The 17,332-nt window shown below is 44.8% G+C and overlaps 1 protein-coding gene across 2 annotated transcripts in view; it reads right to left on the bottom strand.

The window, feature by feature from the left end:
- Positions 1 to 17,332, bottom strand: part of NTN1 (netrin 1) — a 221,502-nt gene that overhangs the window by 19,661 nt on the left and 184,509 nt on the right. For both annotated transcript variants that reach the window (XR_014225866.1, XM_082271470.1), the window contains exon 6: positions 477 to 551. Coding sequence is in view for 1 of the 2 variants with exons in the window: in XM_082271470.1 (XP_082127596.1) it covers positions 477 to 551 (75 nt within the window). In the remaining variant the exon portion in view is untranslated. The remainder of the gene's footprint in view (positions 1 to 476; positions 552 to 17,332) is intronic.

The raw sequence follows: 17,332 nt of genomic DNA, 5'->3' as shown, positions 1-17,332 counted from the left end.
GAGATTGTACGAGCTTTCCCGAGCCCAGCAGGCGTCGGAACAGCACATGCGCAGTTATGATGTCGGCTCGCAACCATTTTTTTTACGGGCACCAGCTGCCCGTAACGGGCATTTACGGGCAGCCCGATTGATGGGCGTTGCCGGGAACAATGTAAATTACCCGGTACAGGCCCCTTTTTGCCGGGACTGTCCCTGCAAAAACGTGACAGTTGGCAAGTATGTTGTGCATGTCTACAAGGTCATCTCTCATATGAGAACAGGCACAGTGTAAAGTCTGCACCAAAATGGAGGAAGGCGAACTGCCTTCTGGATGTCTCATTTCCAATATAGATTGTTGGACAGGAGCTGCACCCCAGAAAATATTGCTCCTACCTTTTGCAACGTTCCCACATTAATCCATCAATGGTATTAAAATCTCTCTTTTACTTGTTTATGAATCTGGTCTTAGAGAGCCATTAGAGGTCCTGGCAACTCACCGTAATCTTTCTTGCAGTACTTTTTCATGTTGATCTTCAGTTTCCCTTTTGATGCCTTGCAGTACGTCTCACAATCTAGGAAAGAAAAAAAAAAAAAAAGTTTATAGTTCGATAGCAAACATCCAAGTCTCCGAAAATGCTGAAAGACATCACTAGCAAGTCAAATAAAGTGTTGAAGTGGACAAGTCATGGTTTATGTAGTAATATGCCAAAGGAAACAGTTCTATAGTCTAGGTGGGACCTTTGAGACACAAATGCATTACATCCATAAAATTCCAATAATTTTATTACAATATATTTAAAAACATTCCAAAAAAACATGACCGTCATTATATCTCTCAGCCACCTCATATCAGTCACTATATATTTTGATATTATATTCATTCATCCCCACTGGATGATTCCAACCATTTTCAATGATATAATATGTTATATAGCGCAACGCGTATCCTGGAACTCAGTCCACTTCCTCAGGAGCAAGTGGTGGAGATATCATTAGTAACTCTACAACATATTAACAGTATAACCAATTAATATACACACATCCAAAATAATACCAAAATTTGTATCCACGCCGATCACAATTCCCTCAAAATGTCCAGCTGGAACGCTTAAAACAGCTTATGGGTTCCCAGAAGAAAGGAGCAAAGAGAGGCCAAGGAAACAAGCAGGGCCTCTCCAACATCCTAGAGATGTTCTTCTACACACACTGCCTTCTTTGATTACTAACCCCCAAAACAGAGGAAGGAAAGGGGTTTTCGAAAGAATAAGGATTTTAATATCTAGTAATATGTTGGTCACATTCATCTAGACTTCATTTGTAATGTTGAAGAGATTTCGTAGCTCATCCAAGTCACTTCTTTAGTTGTAATGTGTTCCAGAAAAATACCCTATGCTGGGGTATCCATCGGATAAGTGGCTTGGATGGGCTACTTAACATTGTAGAATAAGTCCAGTTTAAAGTGTCTACTACTAGCTGTACAGGTTATTTTTAGATTGTTTTGGGATTAGGTAGATGAGACCCCCCAGTAGATGGAACCCAAGTTCCTTGTAGAGTTAAGCCTAGTACACACCATTCGTTTTTTTTTTTTTTGTTCAACACAGCGGGTTGTATGAAAAAAAACTGACCGCTCCGGTCTAAGCCGCTGTACCTACAATGTTAAGTATGTATTGTAATGAATATCAGATAGATACCCCAGCTTAGGGTATTTTTGTATTCTGGCATGGGGACGGCCCCCTCCAGAACACTCCAGTCAGTGCTCCTAGCCAATGGCTCAGAAGCTGGTCAGCTGCTGGTTTTCCAGCATGAACGTCTGACAGAAGCCGGTTTGGCTGGCTTCTGTCGGACCGGCTGCCATACACACGGGCCGAATGTCTATTTTGCCCAACATTCGACCTGTGTGTGCTAGGCTTTACTCAATATGAGCTTGGGTGTCTTTGTGGTGTCTTTGGGGTCTCAATGACTAGAGAAGGTGATATACTTTTTGAACAGTTGGGATAGGGATAAAAGTTGATGCCAGTGAAGAGTTGCATTTGAAGACGAGTTCCAGGGCGTCAGCCAGGACTGCTACAGGAAGGTTGGAGACACTTAATATTCCAGCATCTTATGTTACATTTTATTAGTTGCTTAGAAGGTAAAAGTTGCGATTGGTGGTTTAGCCATCCAGGTTACCAAAAACTATGCATTTCATTCCAAATTAATACTAAAACCGGGGAGTGCAAAATCTGGTGCAGCTCTGCATAGAAACCAATCAGCTTCCAGGTTTTATTGAACAAGCTAAAGTTAGAAGCTGATTGGCTACCATGTACAGCTTCACCAGATTCTTCAGTTTTAGTAAATCCACCCCAATGTTCGTATATCCTGGCTTTTGACCTGAAAACTGATTTTTTAATGCTGAATTAATTAATAACTGTACATAGATTGCAATCTTCACCATTAACGGAAATGTTTCAGTTCAGCCATGAATGTGCACAATCATTGCGCCCCATGAAAAATGGCTTCTGAAATTTTTGGAAAGGTTAAGTTTGATACATACAATAGCTGTGATTTTCCGATCCATGAAATTAGACAATTTAATAAAACCGTAGAGTGCAAAATCTGGTGCAGCTCTGCATAGAAACCAATCAGCTTCCAGGTTTTTTTTTTGTCAAAGTCAAAAGGAGATTGGCCACCATGCAGAGCTGCACCAGATTTTGCACTCTCCAACTTCATTAAATCAACCCCAAAGACACAAATTTAGGATAAATGTAGATTGAAGTGCATTGAGATAGGAGGGGGGAGGGGGGTATTAAATGTTTAGAAGTGTGAGGAGGGAGAAATCCAGACAGGAGTGAGAAACGAGGCACGGAGTGTATTATCAGAAATGGTTTTCCAGCTCGTAAGACGATTAAGGGATGAAAGACAAGGCCATTGCTCTTCTGAGGAGACCTCGCATATTTCAGCAGCATGTCATGGAGCAGCAGGAGATGATGAATAGAACAGTTTGCCATGGAGGTGGCTGGGAAGCTGCTGACAGTGAGAATGATAGTTCATAAATTAGTGTGGTGGAAGACCAAAGATAGTTTGTGTGATTCATTTTTTACTTCTTCAATGGAGTATAAAATCTACCATGTCCTTGCAGAGATGTCCCACCACTTCCAGCCCCGGTGACACAAATGTCAACAAAAACCTGACAATCCTGGAGAGATTCTTTTTGCTTCTTGTCCTGGTGACACAGAATGGGGGGGGGGGGGGGAACCATCCCTGATGGGGGACACAGACAACCAATTAAAAAATTTGCTCCCACCCTACCCCACAGTAGGCTTGGAACTGAAGGGTGGAATTTCACACTGACAGCTGTAAAAGTCTCACAGGGAAATGCTGGGTTGATGTTGAACTGGTTTCCTCTGGGGCAAACGTCTCTGCATCTCGGTGTAAGTTTGAAATGCACGCCTGGTGATAGTCAGGTGCCCTCTTCTTGATGGGAAAATGAGAATTCAGGTCCATAAAAAGTGATTTTATGGTCGCAAATCCTTATACCCTGCAGTAACGTGTTCGCTAAGCCTGGTCTGGTCCAAAAACTCAAACAAAGCCAATGGCTCATGAACTGCTTCCTTTTGGCCCATTTGGTTTCATTTACATAGTTTGTGAGGTTGAAAAAAGACATCCGTCCATCCAGTTCAACCTATGATGTGTGTGTTGGCTGTTAACCGTACATTGTATACCCCTGTATGTTGTACATTGTATACCCCTGTATGTTGTACATTGTATACCCCTGTATGTTGTACATTGTATACCCCCTGTATGTTGTACATTGTATACCCCCTGTATGTTGTACATTGTATACCCCTGTATGTCGTACATTGTATACCCCCTGTATGTTATACATTGTATACCCCCTGTATGTTGTACATTGTATACCCCTGTATGTTGTACATTGTATACCCCCTGTATGTTGTACATTGTATACCCCCTGTATGTTATACATTGTATACCCCCGGTATGTTGTACATTGTATACCCCTGTATGTTGTACATTGTATACCCCCTGTATGTTGTACATTGTATACCCCTGTATGTTGTACATTGTATACCCCTGTATGTTGTACATTGTATACCCCCTGTATGTTGTACATTGTATACCCCCGGTATGTTGTACATTGTATACCCCTGTATGTTGTACATTGTATACCCCTGTATGTTGTACATTGTATACCCCCTGTATGTTGTACATTGTATACCCCTGTATGTTGTACATTGTATACCCCCTGTATGTTGTACATTGTATACCCCCTGTATGTTGTACATTGTATACCCCCGGTATGTTGTACATTGTATACCCCCGGTATGTTGTACATTGTATACCCCTGTATGTTGTACATTGTATACCCCCTGTATGTCGTACATTGTATACCCCTGTATGTTGTACATTGTATACCCCTGTATGTTGTACATTGTATACCCCCTGTATGTTGTACATTGTATACCCCCTGTATGTTGTACATTGTATACCCCCGGTATGTTGTACATTGTATACCCCCGGTATGTTGTACATTGTATACCCCCTGTATGTTGTACATTGTATACCCCCTGTATGTTGTACATTGTATACCCCTGTATGTTGTACATTGTATACCCCCTGTATGCTGTGGTCTTTAAGGTGCCCATCTAATAGTTTTTTGAAACAATCGATGTTCCCTGCTGATACGACTGCTTGGGGAAGAGAATTCCACATCCTTACTGCTTTGACAGTGAAGAACCCCCTACGTATTTTAAGGTTAAACCATTTTTCCTCTAGTTTTAGTGAGTGGCCACGTGTCTTATTGTATTCCCTTCCTCTAAAAAGTTTGTTCCTTATGCTAGATTTAGATCATCCTTGGGCCAAGTGGGTTATGGGTGGGCCATTTTGGGCTTCTCAAGAGGGAGGAGGCCACCCTGGGAAGCCCAGCATGGCCCACCAATCACCCCCTTGGTCCAAGAAATATCTAAATGGAACCAAACGGGCCAAAAGGAAGCCGTTGGAGTTTAAGGCCTGATCAGTCTTAGCAAACGCGTTAAAGCCAGGTCACAAGCAATGGAGGGGAGTAATGGCTTCTGAGAAGATCGTTCCTTGGCTCTCACAGACATCTGATTTGAAGGGCCATAAATAGATGTTAGTGGATGTGAGGCAGAACCTAGTAATTTCTGTCAGGGGGAGACCAGAGGACCTTAGTGAAAGACAATGTGGCCTGTAATTCCACACCACAAGTTTGAAGTTGCCATGGAGACACCTCATGCATGCTCCCAGGTTTACCGTGTCAAGAAACCTTTTTATATCACAATAGGCCTCAGCCTGATTGGTCTGCCATTGGTGCACACGCAGAGTTTAAGATTGCGTCCAAAGCACCGTTTGGTGAGAGATTTCACAGCAAAAATCACATTTGTGTATCAAATTTTAATGATCGCTCATCACAGAAAAATCTCAATCTATCCAATTACAATCTTTAGGCTGGGTGTGCATGGAGATGTTTGGTTAGTGTGATCCCACCACTCATCCCTAGTGGGCCGGCCTACTTTAAAGCAACTTATAAATGAATTCAGCATCAAAGTTTGGCATTCAGGTCAAAAGCCAAGGAATGACCATCACCCCTAACCCAGGGCTTGACAAATGTGCCTTGACTCTAGGAGCCAATTGGCGATATGTAACCTGCATCGCAATCGACATTTTCAAGCATAGGCGCCCCAGCGCATTTGTTTACGTTTATACGTGCATACATGTGGGGGTCCCACGTTTTTTTGGGGAGGGGGGGATTTTATGTGCTTGGGTGTAACTTTTTACAGTTAAAAAAAAAGAAAATGTTCTGGACTGGAAGGATTTACCCCTTAATGACCAGGCCATTTTTTGCAATTCGGCACTGCGTTACTTTAACGGAAAATTGCGTGGTCGTGCGACGCTGTACCCAAATAAAATTGATGTCTTTCTCCCCAAACCCCCCCCCCCCCCCCCACAAATAGAGCTTTCTTTTGGTGATATTTGTATGTTTTGCGCTATAAACAAAAAAAGAGCGACAATTCTGAAAAAAAAAAAAAACAATATTTTTCCCATTCTGCTATATAACATTCCCCAAAAAAAGAAAGAAAATTTAAAAATCTAAATTTTTCATCCTTTTAGTCCAATTTGTATTCTGCTACAAATTTTTGGGAAAAGTTATCGCGTCTTCAAACTAGGGGAAAGATTTATGTCATTTTTATTATTTTTTTTTACTAGTAATGGCGGCTATCTGCGATTTTTAGCAGGACTGTGACATTGCGGCAGACAGATCGGATCCCTAACTGACATTTGACACTTTTGGGGGGACCGGTGACATTACTATAGTAATCAGTGCTAAAAATATGTACTGTTACTGTACTAATGACACTGGCAGGGAAGGGGTTAACACCAGGGGCAATCAAAGAGTTAAATGTGCCCCTAGGGGGTGCTTTCTAACTGTGGGGGGGACGGACTTGCTGCATGAACACAGAGACCTGGATTCCTGACAGAACAGCGTTCTGCCGTGTTTACATCAGCAGACCGCCGTTCTGTCACCATGGGGAGCGATCGCAGGTGTCCAGCGGCAGTTGCGGCCGCCGGACCTGCTGATAAGCTTCCCCTGTGGCGAATGGGCGCGCCTCCGGCGAGGCAAGCACGCCCCCGCTAGCGGTCCCGCGAACCGACGTAATACTATGTCAGCTGGTCGGCAAGTAGTTAAGGTAACAGGATCATTATTTTTTTTTTTTAGGTTAACAAACGCTTTAAAAATAAATTCTGCCTTTTCCCCTTTAAAAACAAATACTCGCGAGTTGCGGCTCACGCAGTGACTAACATCACCTTCATGACATTCTGGAAAAGGGGCGGAGCATGGGTGACCATAAATGATGCCCCCCCCTGAATAAAGTTCTGCGGATGCCCGTGCCCCCCTAATGTCTTCCCTGGGGTCCACTGAATGTATTGCATTGCAGATGGCACTGCATTACGTTCCTTCCCAGGTATGATGGCCGGGGAAACGGTCAACGGGGGACCCGGAAGTGATGTCATACACGCCGCTTCCAGGTCAGGAACAGGATGGGGAGGAGAGCCGACACACGTTCTCTCTGCCCTGCGGCACCCGCTATGCCAGTCCCAGGTCCGCAAATGGGCAAGCAGAGCCCTGGATACATAGCGGGACAAGTGAGCCCTGCTAAGCTCCAGCTAACACTAAATTCGACTTTAAAATCGCTTGAAGTAGCACGATTTCAGTGACATGCACAGATGTCTATGCCAGTTGTACCAGAAATCGCAAAAAAATAGTGCAGGAACCTTTTTTCAAATTGGTGCGGCATTGTACAGTCACACTGATTTGAACAGTTCCATTGCTTACAATAGGATGTGACTTGTCATGCAATTTGGAACTGTAATATCGCATGACAACTCGCAGCGGTGTGAATGGGGGCTAAATGTAGAAAAAAAAACGACCTGGCCGGCTTCTGAAACTGCATGTCCCGGGCGTCGGGCGATACAAATTGTGCATCCATCCCTGCAACAGTGAATGGGCTGGCAAAAGCCCAGGCGCCAGGACACACCTTCTAGTCGCCATGGTGACCTGGCGCCTGGGATTTGATGAGCCCTGCCCTAACACATCATCACTTTGTTTACAGTTGCTTGTGACCTTCTGTAACTTGTAGATACAGTACTTGTTCCCTATCACTGGTCCAGCCCATAAAAAGTCAAAAATAATAAGATAAAAACGAACAGTCCGTTAAAAGATGAAATAAACCTTCAATCCAGAGATTTCCCCTTGCAGTACTTTTTATCCTGCCACTAGATGTCCTCAGTCTGATGTCCAGCATTATTCAACCACTACCTCTGAGCCCAGGTTATCCTGGACCCGACCCTTAGACTGTGACTGGTCAGTGAAAGGTAAAAAGCAGCACAGTGACACGCTCCTTTCCCTCTCTCCTCCAATCAGCATGCTTATTTTCAGCTGATTGGCTCCTTGTGCTGTTTCTTCCAGCCCTAGTACAGGGTACAACGCACAAAAAACGGTCGCTCTGAGCAACACTCCCGCCTCTGCCTGGACCCGGCAAGGCTAAAAATCAGATGTGGCGCATACGCAGCACGCGTTCCTGCGCGGTAGCGGTCCCCTCCCTGACACAATCTATTTGCAGCCATTTATAAGAGTAATAATACCTCCATTCAAAATGGCAAAGCGTTTATTTACAGCCAACGAAGCCTAAACTTCAGTGTGAATTATTTCCCCCTGCGTGCCAGCGCTTGCTCTTTTGGCCTTATTTTATTTTTACGCCGGTGCCAAGATAATTAGTATACTTCACTGGCTGCTACCAGCTCCGCTGGGAGGTCGGTCGCAGGTTTTCCACCGCCTGAAAGGCCCGTGTCACCGTCTCTCGGCACCTTGCTCAATTAGCCCCGCGTTCCCCCCCACCCCCCCCTTACTAATAGCGGCCGACTGCCCCCCATCACAGCCAACGCCCCCCATTAACCCCGCGGCTCAGCAACAAGCCGAGTTCAGCTCAGTGCACATTAACTGCCTATTATTCTGCTTGAGCAAGATTGATTGGAAGACAAATCAGCACAAATAAACCACGTAATTAGATTAGGCCTCATTATTGTTTACGGGTCTCCCCCCTCCCCCCCCTCCTAGCTGGGAGGTTTGAGTTTGATGGAGCAGGAAAAATATGACCACGCTGCTCTAAGAATGAGAAAATCATCATTAGCTGCAGATAATTAACTGTCACTAAAGAAAGAAAAACTATTGAAGGGAAATTTACAGGAATCCAAAGCACCGCCCCATATTGTAATATGTGAATCGCATCTTATTAATCTTATCAAAGAAAATTCACAGAACTGGTAATTTTTAAATCTTGTGAACAACATCTTATTACAGTATCTGACAAAAGTAAGTACACCCCTCACACATTCTATCTTTTCATGTGACAACACTGAAGAAATGAGACTTTGCTACAATGTAAAGTAGTGAGTGTACAGCTTGTATAACAGTGTAAATTTACTGTCCCCTCAAAATAACTCAACACACAGCCATTAATGTCTAAACCGCTGGCAACAAAAGTGAGTACACCCCTAAGTGAAAATGTCCAAATTGGGCCGAAAGTGTCAATATTTTGTGTGGCCGCCATTATTTTCCATCACTGCCTTAACCCTCTTGGGCATGGAGTTCACCAGAGCTTCACAGGTTGTCACTGGAGTCCTCTTCCCCTCCTCCATGATGACATCACAGAGCTGGTGGATGTTAGAGACCTTGCGCTCCTCCACCTTCCGTTTGAGGATGCCCCACAGATGCTCAATAGGGTTTAGGTCTGGAGACATGCTTGGCCAGTCCATCACCTTTACCCTCAGCTTCTTTAGCAAGGCAGTGGTCATCTTGGAGGTGTTTGGGGTCGTTATGTTGGAATTCTGCCCTGTGGCCCAGTCTCTGAAGGGAGGGATCATGCTCTGCTTCAGTATGTCACAGTACATGTTGGCATTCATGGTTCCCTCAATGATCTGTAGCTCCCCAGTGCCGGCAGCACTCATGGAGCCCCAGACCATGACACTCCCACCATCATGCTTGACTGTAGGAAGACACACTTGTCTTTGTACTCCTCACCTGGTTGCCGCCACACAGGCCTGACACCATCTGACACCAAATAAGTTTATCTTGGTCTCATCAGAGCACAGGAGATGGTTCCAGTAATCCATGTCCTTAGTCTGCTTGTCTTCAGCAAACTGTTTGTGGGCTTTCTTCTGCATTATCTTTAGAAGAGGCTTCCTTCTGGGATGACAGCCATGCAGACCAATTTGATGCAGTGTGCGGCGTATGATCTGAGCACTGACAGGCTGACCCCTTCCCCACCCCTTCAACCTCTGCAGCAATGCTGGCAGCACTCATACGTCTATTTCCCAAAGACAACTTCTGGATATGACGCTGAGCACGTGCACTCAACTTCTTTGGTTAACCATGGCGAGGCCTGTTCTGGGTGGAACCTGTCCTGTTAAACCGTTGTATGGTTTCAGCCACTGTGCTGCAGCTCAGTTTCAGGGTCTTGGCAATCTTCTTATAGCCTAGGCCATCTTTATGTAGAGCAACAATTCTTTTTTTTCAGATCCTCAGAGAGTTCTTTGCTATGAGGAGCCATGTTGAACTTCCAGTGACCAGTATGAGAGAGTGAGAGCGATAACACCAAATATAACACACCTGCTCCCCATTCACACCTGAGACCTTGTAACACTAACGAGTCACATGACACCGGGGAGGGAAAATGGCTAATTGGTCCCAATTTGGACATTGTCACTTAGGGATGTACTGACTTTTGTTGCCAGCGGTTTAGACATTAATGGCTGTGTGTTGAGTTATTTTGAGGGGACAGTAAATTTACACTGTTATACAAGCTGTACACTCACTACTTTACATTGTAGCAAAGTCTCATTTCTTCAGTGTTGTCACATGAAAACATAGAATAATATATTTACAAAAATATGAGGGGTGTACTTACTTTTTTCAGATACTGTATGTAACATATGGGTGGGATTTACTTAAACTAGGGAGCACCGAATATGGTGCAGTTCTGCATAGAAACCAATCAGCTTCCAGGTTTTATTGTCAAAGTTTAATTGAACAAGCTGAAGTTAGAATCTGGTGAAGCTGTGCTTGGCAGCCAATCAGCCTCTGAGTTCTCTATTGTTGGTAAATCTCCCCCTTTGAGGTTGATTCAAGTGGTTCTAAAGGCTCAAGGTTTTTTTTTTTACCTTCATGCATTGTATGCATGAAGGTAAAAGGGGTCCCGGCCCCTTACCACGTGATCAATTCAGTACGGTTTTTTATTTTTTTTTATTTTATGTGTGGTTCCTTTTTTTTGCGTTTAGTGGAAATTTTCAACTTCTTTTATACATATACCTACATTGGGGGTTACATGCAAATAAGATATTGTGGGGAATTTATATGGTTCAGAAGTTTTGATCCTAGATTTCCTCTGTGTAATGTGCTCTGGTATATTGGACGGAAGTACAACTATGTCAATTTTCATATGTTATTGTATAATTTTTCATATGTGATAATAAAAACATAAAAAAAAAAAAAAAAAAAAAAGGGTAACACAAAAAATAAAATAAACAATTATAAAAAAAAAAAATGAAAGCTCCCCCGTCCCTTCATATGCGCACACAGAAGAGAACGCATACGTAGGTCGCATTCGGATATGTAAACGACGTTCAAACCACACAACAATTCTATCACTAGACCTTCTCTGTAACTCTAAACTGGTAACCTGCGAAACATTTAAAAGGGTCACTTATGGAGATTCTTAAGTACCGAAGTTTGGTGCCATTCCACGAGTCGCCTGACAAGTCGCCGCGGGTCGCCTGCCATAGAGCAGCACAGGACCCGTTCTAATAGGAGCGACACAAGTCGCTCTGACTTAGAAAAAGGGTCCGGAGCTTCTTTGGGGCGACCTGGAGCGACTTGCATTGACTTCAATGTTATGAAGTCCGTGCCGTGCTGCGCACCGCGACTTCACAGGTCGCCAGGCAAAGTCGGGTCGCCCCAGTGTGAACGGGGTCTAAAAGCGTGACATGTTAGGTATCTATTTACTAACAGTAACATCTTTCACATTATACAAAAAAATTGGGATAACTTTACTGGGTTTTTTTAAATTCATCAAAGTGTTTTTTTTTTTCAAATACATCACGTTTGAAAAATTCCTGCGCAAATACCATACCGTCTGCCATAAAAAATTGCAATAACCACCATTTTCTTCGCTAGGGTCGAAAAAAAAATGTATACAATGTTTGGGGGTTCTGAGAAATTTTATAGCAAAAAAATGTGATAATTTTTACATGTAGGAGAGGAATGCCGAAATTCGTGCTGTGTGGAAGCTGTTATAAGAATGTCACACAGACAGGAAATAAGCGAACCTCATTGGACATACCTGGAATATTCCTCTATCTGCTCTACACAATATTGGCGGCGGTTGCACACACTCCCCTTTTTCCCCTAATAGTTTTCTATATTTTTATTATTCTGGCAATTAAAGAACAAAACACAAAGATGGCTTAGGGGGTTCTCAATGTCCATTGCAGACTTTCATGAAATTTTCCAGCACACTGTTAAATTTTTCATATTTTTTACATAGGAGACGTTCGAGGTACAGAAGGCTGTCTACCATATTGGCAGAAATTTGCTGTAGGACAAAGCGGTAGAACTTACTGTCAGCGTGAAGCGGCTGATTGATACATATCCCCCCCCCAAACAATGGCTCTGTGTAAAATGTAAGGAGGGATTCACCACGGAGCCAGCCATTGTTCTTCCTATACAATACACTGCAGAGAATCCCCCGGGACAATGATGCTAATGTATGGACATGTCTTGTGCCTTCCACCTCTGGTGGTCTCTTTCACCTAACGTCTAACCCCCCGTGAGACCCCTGGACTGTCCTATTGTCTGGGCCAGCCGTTGCTGAATTTTGGACTTCGGGGGTGGCCGATGGGGGGACGGGGACACTCCATTGTTATTCCTCACAGTCTCTGTGCTGGAATGTGTATGAAGCCAATTGATGTATAGAATTAATATGTGTACATTGTCAGGATGAGACCCACTGAGGCGTAGAGGACATTGCTGCTCTCAGCTTGTAAAAGTGAAAAGGCAGGAAAGATGGGAAAAGATTTATGGCCAACATAAGGAGAATGAAGGTCCTGTGGCAAACCCCACCAGTAAGATTTTAGAAATCATGATTGTGCATTTGAGTCTGATTAAAGTGATTTTTATTCAGTGTATGAGTGTTCATTCTCCTCAAGATTCTCCTACTGATCAAAATATGTACCAGCTTTTCCTCTCACTGATATCAACAATGGGACATAAGTCCTCCCACTGACACCAATGATGGGGCACTATTCCTCCCACTGACACCAATGATGGGGCACTATTCCTCCCACTGATACCAATGATGGGACACTATTCCTCCCACTGACAGGAATGATGGGGCACTATTCCTCCCAGTGACACCAATGATGTGGCATTATTATTCCCACTGACACCAATGATGGGGCACTATTCCTCCCACTGACACCAATGATGGGGCACTATTCCTCCCACTGACACCAATGATGAGGCACTATTCCTCCCACTGACACCAATGATGGGACACTATTCCCCCCCCCCACTGACACCAATGATGGGGCACTATTCCTCCCACTGACACCAATGATGAGGCACTATTCCTTCCACTGACACCAATGATAGGACACTATTCCTCCCACTGACACCAATGATGGGACACTATTCCCCCCCCCACTGACACCAATGATGGGGCACTATTCCTCCCACTGACACCAATGATGGGGCATTATTCCTCCCACTGACACCAATGATGGGACACTATTCCTCCCACTGATACCAACAATGGTACACTGTTTCTTGAATACCAAAAATAGGGCATTGTTCGCTCCCACTGGCCACAGTCTGGCCCCTCTAAAGCCTGAAGGACAGTAAACTGGCCCTTTGTTTAGAATGTCTGGGGACCCCTGCCCTAGACTGAACATAACCCTACATAAAAAAAAAAAAAATTACATGCAACCCTAAAATTGTGTTGGGTTGATGAGAGCTCCAAGGCTGTGCATTTTCATGGAAGCACCCAGGTCTTTTGTTTCTGCTGCTTCAAAGCAACCACAACCGGCTGCAAATGCAGTTTAGACGTTGCACACACATGCATTGGAGTGGTACTGCATTTGAGTACTAAACACTGCCTTGGAATATTAAAGCCCAGGCCTTCAAATGGTCCACTAGGTCCTACAAATGTGGGATAATCCCCAAAGCCTGACTCACAATACAAACAGTATCACAGACACCCTTGCACACCGGTGGGTGTAATAAGCAATGACGATAATTGGCTAGGAGAAGCATAAAACCGCATATTTACGGGCGCTCCTAAACGAACGGAAATCGGCGAGGAGACGTCTTCCATGGAAGTTGGGAGAGGAGCCGTAACACGACCCGGCGTGTTTAGAATATTGCATTCTCCTGATGAGACAGAGCGAGCTCACATTGAACACCACACCGAGCACATTCTCAGGCAGTTACACACTCCGCTCCGGCCCTGCGCGGATCCAGTAATTGAATGTAATGAAATGCAAGCGGAGAAAGAGAGAGAATTACTAATACTCATTGGAATCCTCCAACCTCTGCCAAGAAAAGAGAGAGAGACCTCTTCGCAAAACCCAGCTCTGCATTCTGCCCGAGAAGACGAGGCAGCCTCCGGCGCGGATGAGGGTTTATCTATTGCCATCGAAACGCTGAGGAGTCCAGAGCACCTTGGGAAAGAGGGAGTTCAAACAGTCACTGATTAATTACTGCACAAAGGACGATGTTGCAGAAAAGAAAAAAATTCCTGCAAAACGAGGCTGAAACAGATACAGGAGGAGTTGTAGATTTGTGGAGAGCGGCGGTCAGTGCAGAAAACAACCATCATGAAATTGGGGGCATTTGGGGCAGTTATTTCACATAAATTATGATGATTTCTATGTTTTGAACCTGCCTTTCCATGGAGAAAATGCTGTTGTATGCTCCTTTCAGTGCCGGTGACAAACCTAAAAGCAGTTGGTCACATGATACCAAATGAATTAGGGAATTGGCCAACATGGGCTCAACAAGTCTTAAAAATGCTGAGGGCTTTGGTCAGGTGAGCAGTTCTAAAGGGAGCATTAAATAGCATTTCCTTTTCCTTGGAGAAAATACTGCTGTATGCTCCTTCCGGTGCTGGTCACATAACTAGAAGCAGTTGGTCACATGTTCGCCAATGAAATAAAAAATTAGCCAATATGAACTCAGCAGGTCTCAAATTTTGAAGGCTTTTGGTCAGGAAACCAGCCCTTAAGGCTTTCGGTGAGGAAACCGGCTCTGAAGGGTTTCGGTGAGGTGTCCGGCTCTGAGGGCTTTCGGTCAGCTGGCCGGCTCTGAGGACTTTCGGGCAGGTGGCCGGCTCTGAAGGCTTTCGGGCAGGTGGCCGACTCTGAAGGGTTTCGGTCAGGTGGCCGACTCTGAAGGGTTTCGGTCAGGTGGCCGGCTCGGAAGGCTTTCGGTCAGGTGGCCGGCTCGGAAGGCTTTCGGTCAGGTGACTGGCTCTGAAGGCTTTAGGTCAGGTGACCGGCTCTGAAGGGTTTCGGTCAGGTGGCCGACTCTGAAGGGTTTCGGTCAGGTGGCCGGCTCGGAAGGCTTTCGGTCAGGGGATCGGCTCGGAAGGCTTTCGGTCAGGGGATCAGCTCGGAAGCCTTTCCGTCAGGGGATCAGCTCGGAAGCCTTTCCGTCAGGGGATCGGCTCGGAAGGCTTTCGGTCAGGGGATCAACTCGGAACGCATTTGGCCAGGTGACTGGCTCGGAAGGCTTTTGGTCAGGCGACCGGCTTTAAACAGCATTTTCTTTGCTTCCTGTATGCTCCTTCCAATGCTGGTCACAGAAGTAGAAGCAGTTGGCCACGTGATCCACAATGAAGGGTATTTGACAATGTAACCCCTGCAGGACCCATGCTGAAGGCTTTTGGTCAAGTGACCAGCACTGGAGGGAGCCTAAAGCAGCATTTTCTCCAAGATAGGCAAGTGTTTTAGTCCTTCTGGTACAACATACCCGCCAAAAGCTGGCCATACTTGGACCGAAAATCAGCCAGTCAAGCAGGGACCAGCCAAAGTTCATTCCACGCATGGGCAAGCTGGTTGTACACAAGTTCATGGACTTGTATTTATCAATGGACTTGTGTACAAACAGCCTGTCTGGTTTTTGCTGAACAATCAGTGCCGCTGGCTATGGCCGGCAACACTAATCATTGTATTCTGATGTTTTGGGATACAGAAATTTTCCTGCTGTCACAATACAATAGCTCAGCTAGAAGATTCCCCCAATCATATTGAATGTGTGGATGGGGTGGGGTGGGAGGGGGGGGGGTGTATCTGCTTTCTTCTTCAGGTTTATGTGACCTGCCCTGTGGTAGTCTGTTCCAAGCTCATCCAAAGCTGCCTCCTGGTTTGAACAAGGGAAAGTGGCTACATTCCTTTTTTCCCCCTTCATTTTCTTCTGGTGATCCTGCCAGTACCACACTTCCTGTCCTAGGGTGACAACGCTCACTCACTGTGCTGAGTTTATGGAGCATTGTTGTCAACCAAGGACAGAAGCGTTAGGACTTTGGAACCCCTCCCCTTCCGCTCTTCATAACACTTATGGAACAAATATAACAAACACAGACCTAAAACAGAGCAGATAAGGGAATTTCATTGTTGGGTTTATATACAAATTAAAGCTCAAGTTCAATCTGTTTATATTTTGCCTTCCCTGGTTCCTTCCTCGCTAGATGATGCTGGACGTCCTCCAGCCAGGAAATGAGGCGGGGCTCTATCTGACTTGCTGCAGTTTCTAATGCACATGGTGAGAAGCTCACAGTGTGCAGTGAAATCAGAGGATGAAATTTCAGTCCAGGAGAGGAGCCGCTACACCTGTGCAAGACTGGAGGGGGGGATTTAGTGACCCAAATGTTAAAAATGTTTATTATTTGAAAGCATCAGCGACAAATGAATATACATTTAGATTTTCACGTGTTTTAAAAAAAAAAAGCAATATAAAGTGGCGATGAAGAGCGAGAACTTGTCAGCAGATAATAAGCCCTCCGTGGCGTTTCACATTCCACCCTGACGACGGCACTGACTATTATCGGTGGTTATTCCCCTTCAAACAAGCGCCTGGGGTGACATCCACACTTCACGCTGAGCCCTTCTCCACATTGTCGTCCTAATCCCCTCAGATGTCTGAAGGATTAGCAGGATAGATGTGCCACGGGGGAGCGATCTGTACCTGTCATTTCACAGCCATTATCCTGACTGCAGCATTCAGAAAATGACAGGTTGGATTCTGGGACTTGTCCTTGTTCGTTCAATGATGTCACTGCGCCCCTGTTGCCTATTACCTATATATACTATATACTAAATGGATGCTCTTCCCCTATCATTATATCTCCCGGTTCCTGCGTAAATGGCCACCTATGAAGCACAGCCAACAGGTAGCTTAAAGCTGAACGTCTGGCAAACAGCTAACACACTATATTGTCAAAAGTATTGGGACGCCTGCCTTTACACACACATGAACTTTAATGGCATCCCAGTCTTAGTCCGTAGGGTTCAATATTGAGTTGGCTCCGCCCTTTGCAGCTATAACAGCTTCAACTCTTCTGGGAAGGCTGTCCACAAGGTTTAGGAGTGTCTATGGGGATGTTTGACCGTTCTTCCAGAAGTGCATTTGTGTGATGTTGGCCATCTTTTTGTTCTCCAGTTCTTAAATTTCATTATAGACTGTATGCTTTTTTTCCCTATTTAAAAGAGTTCCTTCACCTGGAAC

This window comes from Pelophylax lessonae, assembly GCF_965119305.1.
Source record: "Pelophylax lessonae genome assembly, chromosome: 11".
NCBI lineage: Eukaryota > Metazoa > Chordata > Amphibia > Anura > Ranidae > Pelophylax > Pelophylax lessonae.
The sequence above is the reverse complement of the archived record's forward strand: the minus strand, read 5'-3'. Positions and strand labels throughout refer to the sequence as shown.